The 9,692-nt window shown below is 43.7% G+C and overlaps 1 protein-coding gene across 8 annotated transcripts in view; it reads right to left on the reverse strand.

Annotated features, from left to right (window-relative positions):
- LOC144689481 (uncharacterized) overlaps positions 1 to 9,692 on the reverse strand; it is a 105,132-nt gene that overhangs the window by 18,994 nt on the left and 76,446 nt on the right. Inside the window, exon 1 of one of the 8 annotated variants that reach the window (XM_078556599.1) lies at positions 3,503 to 3,710. The exons of the other annotated variants lie outside the window; for them this stretch is intronic. Coding sequence (XP_078412725.1) covers positions 3,503 to 3,539 — 37 coding nt within the window. The 5' untranslated portion in view covers positions 3,540 to 3,710. Of the gene's footprint in view, positions 1 to 3,502; positions 3,711 to 9,692 lie in introns of those variants that run through there. 8 annotated transcript variants of the gene reach the window in all.

Below are 9,692 nucleotides of genomic sequence, written 5' to 3' on the forward strand. Positions count from 1 at the left end.
TAGGAGGAGTTTTTGGGCCAGTTAGATTCAAGGCTGCTAATGAGTTTTTAATGCAAATATTACAGGTCAGGAATGTAACCTACCCCTTATTACATGGTTTCTTATGGGCAAATGTTTTCCATTTAGCACAGGTTTTTTAGGAGCACATTAAGAGTACTAAATGAGGGATAGCTGTAAAAATGAGAGAGAGAGAATAAGTTATTAATTTATTATAAAGATTATCATTCATTGCTCAAGTTAAAAATTGAGCTGCCACAAACAAACAGTCACAAGGATGTAGCATATGAGGAAAAGTAGAGAAATTGTGTTCAATGTACATCAAGCCTTGGTTAGATCGCACTTGGTCTGCTGTGTACAGTTCGTGTTTATCATTTTGTGTTTTACCTACCAATGAGACCATAAGATGTAGGAGGAGTAGGCCATTAGGCCCATCGAGTCTGCTCCGCCATTCAATGAGATCATGGCTGATCTGATGATCCTCAACTCCACTTTCCTGCCTTTTCCCCATAACCCTGGATTCCCTTCCTGATTAAATATCTATCTCAGCCTTGAATATACTTAACGACCCAGCTTCTACGGTAAAGGATTACACGGATTGACTAACCTCAGAATAAATTCCTCATCGCCATTTTAAATGGGCAACCCCTTACTCTGAGATTATGCCCTCTGGTCCTAGACTCTCCCACAAGGGGAAACAACCTCTCAACATCTACCCCTGTCAAGCCCCCTAAGAATCTTATATGTTTCAATAAGGTCACCTCTCATTCTTCTAAACTCCAACGAGTACAGGCCCAACCTACTCAACCTCTCCTCATAAGAAAATCCCTCCATACCCAGGATCGACCTAGTGAACCTTCTCTGGGCTGACTCCAATACCAGTATATCTTTCTTTAGATAAGGGAACCAAAACTGTTCACAGAATTCTAGGGTGTGGCCTAACTACTGCCCTGTATAGTTTTAGCAAGACTTACCTATTTTTATACTCCATTCCCTTTGAAATAAAGGCCAACATTCCATTTGTCTTTCCTATTACCTGTTGAACTTGTACGTTAGCTTTTTAGGATTCATGCACAAGGACTCCCAAACCCTCTGTGCTGCAGCCTTCTGCAGTCTTTCTCCCATTTAAATAATATTCAGCTCCTCTATTCTTCTTGCCAAAGTGCATAACCTCACATTTTCCCACATCATATTCCATCTGCCACTTTTTGGCCTACTCACAAAAATAGGTGGGAATGCAAGTGGTGAGGATGACAGAGTCTACAGCGGGATATAGACATGATAAGTATCATACGCAAATTGGCAATAGTACATTCACTTCCCTCATCCAAGTCATTAATATATATTGTAAATAATTGAGGCCCCAGCACTGATCCAAGATACCTTTTAGAAGAAATAAATCACAATGAATCTAAATATTATTCATTTTTTCTTAAATATGCCAATATCCCAATTAGCCCTCAGTTTCTCTAGTGAATAGCACTGAATTAGATGGTGGGGTAGAAAACCACATGTGTAAATTTATTGGTGACACGAAGATAAGCAGTGTTAATAGAAGCATAATCTATCAATATCACTTGCATCTTTAAGTGAATTGGCAAAACCAACAAATGGATTTCAATGCAGACAAGAGTGAGGTCACCCACTTTAAATTTTAATAAAAAAGGGTAGGACAGGTTATGTTCTGAATGGTGAAAAGTTAGAAACAGTGGAAGTCCAAAGGAGACCTGGAACATAGGTCATTAAAAGTCCATTAACAGTTTACAGAAAATAATCAAAATGGCTGATGGAATGCTGGGCTTTGTATCCATTTGTATTCTGGTCCCATTGATATAAATCATGCTATAGATATACAAAGCCCTGGTTAAATGACACCTGGAGTACTGAGAACCGTTCTGGGCACAACAGCTGTGGAAGGATACATTGGCCTTGGATGGCATGCAGCATAGATTTACCAAGGCATTACCTGGACTCCAAGGGTTAAATTACAAGGAGAGATTGCACAAACTGGGTTATATTCCCTGGAATTTAGGTAAAGGGGTGACTGATGTTTAAGATGTTAAGTGGAAAATAGAGGAGATAGAGAAACTATTTCCACTGGTTGGGGAGTCAAGGGCTAGAAGGCATAGACTAAAAGGTTAGAGCCAGATCTTTCAGGAATGAAATGAGGAAATGTTTCTACACACAAAAGGATAGAAGAGATTTAGAACTTTTCCACAAATGGCTAGGTGAATTGTAGTTTAAATCTGAGATTGATTATAGTTAACAAAAGTCTAAATAGCCATTTGGTAGTCCAGAACTCGAGTATTGATGAAAAGAGAGATGTCGAAGCTTTTGGTCTGGCACTCATCAGGACACTTCGCAAATTTACCAATATAAGGCATCGTAAACATGCTCGAAGGACAAAACGGCCTACTCCTGTTCCTGTGTGTGTAGATGACACTGAATAAGGTTTACTACATCTGTATATACATCAATTTTACTCCTATAAAAACCACTATCTCATTAGCATTTAAGCTAAATAACTGCCTAGACGATGGTAAAAAAACAGGTTGTAAGTGCCAATTCAAAATCAAGTCAATTTGCACATTAATTCTGGTGAAGGGAGAGCTCCACCACAGATCTGGGGACAGTGTGAGTGAGGAGCAAGCCAGTGTTGGTCCGAGAGAATGGTCCACTGCACTAAAGGGGCTTACAGCCCTCTCAGAGGAGGGAGAGGGAATAGAGAGGACGCAATCAGGCTCTGAAAGTAGTGGGTGAGGTAGTGTACCTCAATGTCTGAAAAATCTAGGGCATTGGGTAGTGAAAGAAGAAACACTGGCTGCAATTTGGGAGCAATGGGAGAGGCAATGCAGGTAGCACAAATTAGAGAAATAAATAGATTTAATTTTATACACATATATAGCAATAGGGGATATAAATATCAACACACACGGTTAAGATCCAGAATCTAAGCAGGGGCAGGGGAGTGGGCGGTTTGAGTTCAGGAGAGAGAGCAAACGTGGGGTGAAAAGGCAAATGCTGAATGCACGTGATTGACGGTGTTAGCTTTCCAGATTTAACACATCTGCCCCCTGGTGAGTGTAGGAGGGGGCAGCCACACCTTTTCAGGCTTTCCCCCATCCCTACAGATAACCAAGGCACTCCATTCTGAATGCACACAGTCAGCACTTGCACCCTCTACAGTAACTCATCTCCAGTTTGTGCAAAGGGCACAATGCATCTTGGACCCCCCCCCCCCACCCCAAAAAAAAAGTCACATGACAAATTGTCTAGTGTTAGCCAACAAACAAACTTCAGAAATGGAACAGACCCCATTTCCTTCAATACCTGCCGCACACGAGTCTCTTCACGCCCTCCAGACAGGGAGATGCACATTTGAAATCCCTGCACCGAAACACTTTACAAGCCTTTTCTTTTTTTAAAAAAAAAATTTTAAATCATGACAGTTCAGCAACAGCAGAGAGAGAGAGAGAAAAGAAAAGAAAAAAAACAGGCTCCGAACCTGGCTTCGAGCTGAAATCCTGCTCATCTCCAGGCATCACCACGACGACGGTTGCAAAGTTCGCCCGACGAGCGCTGCAGCAGCAGCAGCACGCTGCAGCAAATCCCAGTCATCACCAGGTTCCCGTCGGGGGCACACACACACACACAAACTCTGCGCACCAGCTCTCCGCTCCCAGGCTCTGCATTGCAGTCCTGCTCGAGCCACCAACTGCCAAAACGGTCCCCTTTGATGTCGTCACCATCAAGGTCACGGGTTAGGTTACAGACAGAGGGCCAAGGTGAGGACCTTGAATTCATTTGACGACCCCCAAAAGGAATTCGGAAAGGTGACCTTTGTTGCTTGCCGTTGTTTTGGTTGGGGTGGGGGGTTGGGAAGGGAGGAACCATTTTAAACCAGCATTAAGTACCTTCCCCACCCCCACCTCCAGTTTGGAGTAATTTAAAAGGAGACAAGACACTTCAACATGGTGGATGGAGAGGACTTGGGCGGGGGGGCAGGGGAAGAGAAGCGGTGTAACTTGTCAGCTTTCCTTGCCCAATTTCCTCGAAGCTCCTGGCAATTTTCGCCCAAGCCAACCCAACCTCACCTCACCGGGCTGCCGCTGGGTCCGAGGGTTTCAAGCTATTCCAAGCAGAGAGAAATCCCTCACAAGAGATCGAGACGATTCACTCACAAGAGTCAATTCAGTTTTAGTCAAGGGGATGGACACTTCACTGCTCTCACAATCAGCAGAGAGAAATACTTTTCAAATGTACGCCTGAGATTTCAGATTATGCACATACACCCGACTGACTCATAGAATTCCATGGAAGACGACCAATTTTGCAGAAGTCTGTGTTGGTAGCAACTAAGTGATCGAAAGGCAAGTATCTTTTTAAAAATTTATCCTAACTTTTTGAAATGGACGATTTAACCCCTTCCCCATCCAGAAAATAGACAGACTGGTATTTGGTAGCAATGTCCCAAAGCGGTTTGCAGCTTCACTTCTGAAACATGATCACTGGTCATAACCTCGGGGTGGGGCAGGGGGAACCTTTGATGAAGTTTGGCCTGGTGGACCAGGGGAAGAGAGGCAAGTGACAGAGGCAGTGGAACAGATGGTCTTAAATCTTGATGAAATCCACAAGCTCCTTGGCACTTATTTCTTTAAATTTCCCTTGCTGAGGAAGATCTGCGCTTCAGACCCCTTTGGAGAGAACAACTATTCAAGTACGCTAGAGAGGAACTGCCGGTGAAGGGTACTATCTTTGTAACAGCCCTATGATGCCTTGGGAAACATGGCTGCCAATTTGTGCTGTTGGTTGAGGGATAAACTTTGGCCTTTGCTCTTCTTCAAAACAGTGTCATAGGATCTTTTACACCCACCAAAGAGGGCCGATTGGGTCTTGGTTAACGTCTTATCTGAAAGATGGCACCTCCCAACAGTGCAGCACTCCCTCAGTACTGCTGTTAAAGTGTTTGTCTGGATTATGTGCTCAAGTCTCTGGAGTGTGGCTTGAATCCATGACCTTCTGATTCAGAGGCTAAGTGCTACAACTGAGCTATGGCTGGCAGTAATATATAGATTAGTGCTTGAAGGAGACATTAAGATAAATACTTGCACTTCAAAAATGCAACAGACTGCAAACTCATCACTGCCTGCTTTATTGCCCAAGATGCTCATCTACAATGACTGCACAGAAATTCAAATGAACACTTCAAACAGTGCAGCACCCACCTAACTGTTAAATTAATTACAACTTGTTCAAAGGGAGAGTAGACTGCTCACAGACCGCGCACAGAGTTTACCGTCCGACACAAGGTCCAACACTAATTAACGTTTGCTCTAAAAGCATCACAGGGCCGTGACAAAGACAGCACCCTGCACCAGCAGTTCCCCTCTAGTGTATGTTCATCGTTCGATTAAGAGGTCTGAAGCACAGATTTTACTCAGCGAGGCTTGATGGGGAAATTTAGAGCAATAAGTGCGAGGAGCTTGTGGATTTCGTCAACAAGGTTAGGACCATCTGATCCACTGCCTCTGTGCTTCATTTGAATTTCTGTGCAGTCATTGTAGGTATTAATTGGGGATTCAACGTATACAGGAGCAGACTGAAAGAGGGGGTGCTAAATGCAATGCATAATAAGCTTCTACTTAGAGATAAAAGTCCAGGCTCTGGATTTTTAACACTAAGCTTTTGATCATCTGGCCCAATATCTCTGAACGTAGCTCAGTATTAGATGGTTACTGTGGAGCACCTTAGGACTTTCCAATAAGCATTAAATAAATACAAGTAGTTATTGTTGAAGCTCATGCCAGGATTTCAGTGATGTATAACAGTGGGCTTCTCAAACTAGCTTCCACTTATTTGTAAAATGGATGTCTGTCCCCACGCCCATTGGTTGGGTATCCACAGTTCAAAGGCAGAAACTATTAAAGTCTGATACGATTTATGGAGGATACCCACATTACAAGGGGATCAACCACATCTCCACTGGAAATCTCTTCGTTTTGTTGTGTCTTCCCTATTCCTAGTGATGGATTTAGGTTTAGCAAGCTGGTGATGATTGAATGAGATTTGATAGCAAGGGGACTGGGCTTGGAATTGCCAAATACTTTCTTAACTTGTTCCAAAGGCTAAGCCAGAAGCCACAGCCTTGCAGCTCTAACATGGAGGCTGATAAGTGGTGAGGGGGGCCTGGGAGTGGCATTGAGACAGTCTTCCAAAGCCAGGTTGGCTGACCTCCAAATGAGTCGGAGGCAAGGCACTGATGAGGGAGAGTATCTCAGAAAAACCCAAGTTTACATAAAAATGTCTAATTTGTAACACAAAGAGGCCATGCAGCCCTGCAAGTCGATCTGCTTTGGCGTTTACCCATCACCCTAAGGGATACTTCTAATCACATATCCACCTATCACTAATCCTGAATTTAAGTGGTTTTCTTACTCCAATTCTAAACCTGGAAGAAAATTCCACAACCGCAAAATCCCAAGACATTTCTCCTCCTCTGTTCTAAATCTCACATTTAATCTCATCTCAGCATAGAATGGGCGAGCGAGAGAGAGAGAGACATACAAACAAAGGGAAAGTTACATAGCTTTTAAAAGCTATGTTTCATTTTACAAAACATCAGCCAATTCCTGAACTGCCCCAGTCTGCAAGTATTACCAAGTGCTTTAACAAACATAGGTCATACGTACTCCACTCGAGGTTGGTATCCGGTTTCTTTCCGAGGTGGTGCAGAAGATATTATAAATATTTGGATAGATCGCTTTCCCTTATGAAGCTGACACTCTACAACAGTAGATGGCAGCATTGAACGATTGGGCCGTTGGTCGTTAACATGACTCAACAAGAGTTCATGCAAAATACATCGGACTGATGTTACAGCAAGAGCAAAACATGGCCAGATTAATCAAACCTGCAGGGGGTCCCCCATTACGAACTAATATGTGAGATCATTGAAAACAGCATGACATGAACACTCCAGTTTTTTTTAAAAAGTGGTTTACTTATGCACAATTTTAGGTGATGGGTAAGAGGAAGTAATAGGCCAACTAAAGACCAGTTTGGAGAGCAGACTCACTGAACTGCAGCTTATTGGTGGAAAAATGTGTATTGGGAAAAGGGAGAGTGAAACAACAAGTCATAAAACAGCCAAATAATGTAAGTCAAACACCAAGTTTAGTTAAAAACAAAAAGCTAAAAGCTACTGCGGATGCTGGAAATCCAAAACAAAATAAAAACAGAATTACCTGGAAAAACTCAGCAAGTCTGGCAGCATCGGTGGAGAAGAAATCAGTCAACGTTTCGAGCCCTCATGGCCCTTCAGCAGAACTGAAGCATAGTTTCAACAAGGGAGAAATATAAATTGGTTTAAGGTGGGTGGGGGGGAAGAGACACATTGAGGGTGTGGTGTGAGCAGATAATCAAAAGATGTCAGAGACAAAAGGGTCAAAGAGGTGTTGAAGGTGGTGGTCTTTGTCTGAGAAAAGTGCTAATTAAGAATGCAAGACAGGATATTCAAAGTACAGCTCTAGTGGGGGTGGGGTGGAAAGACTAAAGGTTTTAGTTTTAGATTTAAAAATAATGGAAATAGGTGGGGAAAGAAGAATCTATATAAATTATTGAAAAAAAAGGCAGGTGGGGGGGGGGGAAAAGAAACGGGGTGGGGATGGGGGGAGGGGGAGTTTAAGATCTAAAGTTGTTGAATTCAATATTCAGCCCAGAAGGCTGTAAAGTGCCTAGTCGGAAGATGAGGTGCTGTTCCTCCAGTTTGCGTTGGGCTTCACTGGAACAATGCAGCAAGCCAAGGACAGACATGTGGGCAAGAGAACAGGGTGGAGTGTTAAAATGGCAAGCGACAGGGAGGTTTGGGTCTTTCTTGCGGACAGACCGCAGGTGTTCCGCAAAACGGTCGCCCAGTTTGTGTTTGGTCTCTCCAATGTAGAGGAGACCGCATTGGGAGCAACGAATGCAGTAGACTAAGTTAGGGGAAATGCAAGTGAAATGCTGCTTCACTTGAAAGGAGTGTTTGGGCCCTTGGACGGTGAGGAGAGGGGAAGTGAAGGGGCAGGTGTTGCATCTTCTGCGTGGGCATGGGGAGGTGCCATAAGTGGGGGTTGAGGAGTAGGGGGTGATGGAGGAGTGGACCAGGGTGTCCCGGAGGGAACGATCCCTACGGAATGCCGTCAAGGGGGGTGAAGGGAAGATGTGTTTGGTGGTGGCATCATGCTGGAGTTGGCGGAAATGGCGGAGGATGATCCTTTGAATGCGGAGGCTGGTGGGGTGATAAGTGAGGACAAGGGGGACCCTATCATGTTTCTGGGAAGGAGGAGAAGGCGTGAGGGAGGATGCGCGGGATATGGGCCGGACACGGTTGAGGGCCCTGTCAACGACCGTGGATGGAAAACCTCGGTTAAGGAAGAAGGAGGACATGTCAGAGGAGCTGTTTTTGAAGGTAGCGTCATCAGAACAGATGCGACGGAGGCGAAGGAACTGAGAGAATGGGATGGAGTCTTTACAGGAAGCGGGGTGTGAGGAGCTGTAGTCGAGGTAGCTGTGGGAGTCGGTAGGCTTGTAATGGATATTGGTGGACAGTCTATCATCAGAAATTGAGACAGAGAGGTCAAGGAAGGGAAGAGAAGTGTCAGAGATGGACCATGTGAAGATGATGGAGGGGTGGAGATTGGAAGCAAAATTGGTTTAGTTTAGTTTAGTTTAACTGACTACAGAACAGAAAACGGGTTATAGCAAAAAGCCAGTGCCTTTTAACAGGTTGGAGGGGCCTCTTTGTATGTATAATCATAGATTTTACACCCTCTGCCTCAAGAAAGATGTGTGAACAGACCGTAAGCAGCAGCTAACACTTTGCTCCATCAGCAAAAGGTTCATTGGCAAAAAAAATGTACCCAGTAAGCATCAAGTAAGTGTAGGTAAATAAGGAAATAAGACACTCTGGGGCACTTATCTGCTCTTGACACCAAAGAAAGATTTATAAAATAATGGTGGAATTGTATGCTGATATCACAATGACCCATCAGTTTTGGTCACTGGAGGTACTTTTTCCCTCTGTGACTCCGAGCATTGGTGATGACTGCTCAGCTAATGGAGTAAACCAATTGAAGGGCAGTGGGGAGCTGTGCCAACCAGCGACTGGAAGAGCACAGTATAAACTGCACAAAAGGCATTTAGGAGTAAACTCAGTGGTGTCCAACCAATGCAGAACAGCAATCAACTGAAGCAATAGGATGATAAACTACAGGGGTCAAAATCGTGGGATACAGGGTCAGAGGTGGTGCTGATTAAACTTTATATAGCTCTGGTCGTCAAAGTGCATCCAATTCTAGTCGCCAAGTTAAGAGAGAGACATATAATCATGAAAGATAGAACAGAGTAAAAACATAAAGTTGATCCTCTAATGGTCAGGTTCAGAAGAATGAAAAAAGACTGAAGAAACTTGGGACTTTTCAGCTTGGAAATGAAAGACCCATGGTGATCTTGTTCCATTTCCACTATTTTATCTCTGCTTTTAAGTATTTTGTATCCCTCTATAAGGGAACACAAATAAAAAAAGGGTAATTTTAGAACTGATGAAAAGCTCTTCACATAGGGCTGATCAGCATTAAATGATACAGCACTTGTACTTAAGTTGGATGGAGTTTGGCATTCAATTTTGGGCATAGGAAGCAGCAACCTGTGTGTCT

This window comes from Cetorhinus maximus, chromosome 14 (genome assembly GCF_964194155.1).
Source record: "Cetorhinus maximus chromosome 14, sCetMax3.hap1.1, whole genome shotgun sequence".
NCBI classification, from domain to species: Eukaryota; Metazoa; Chordata; class Chondrichthyes; order Lamniformes; family Cetorhinidae; genus Cetorhinus; species Cetorhinus maximus.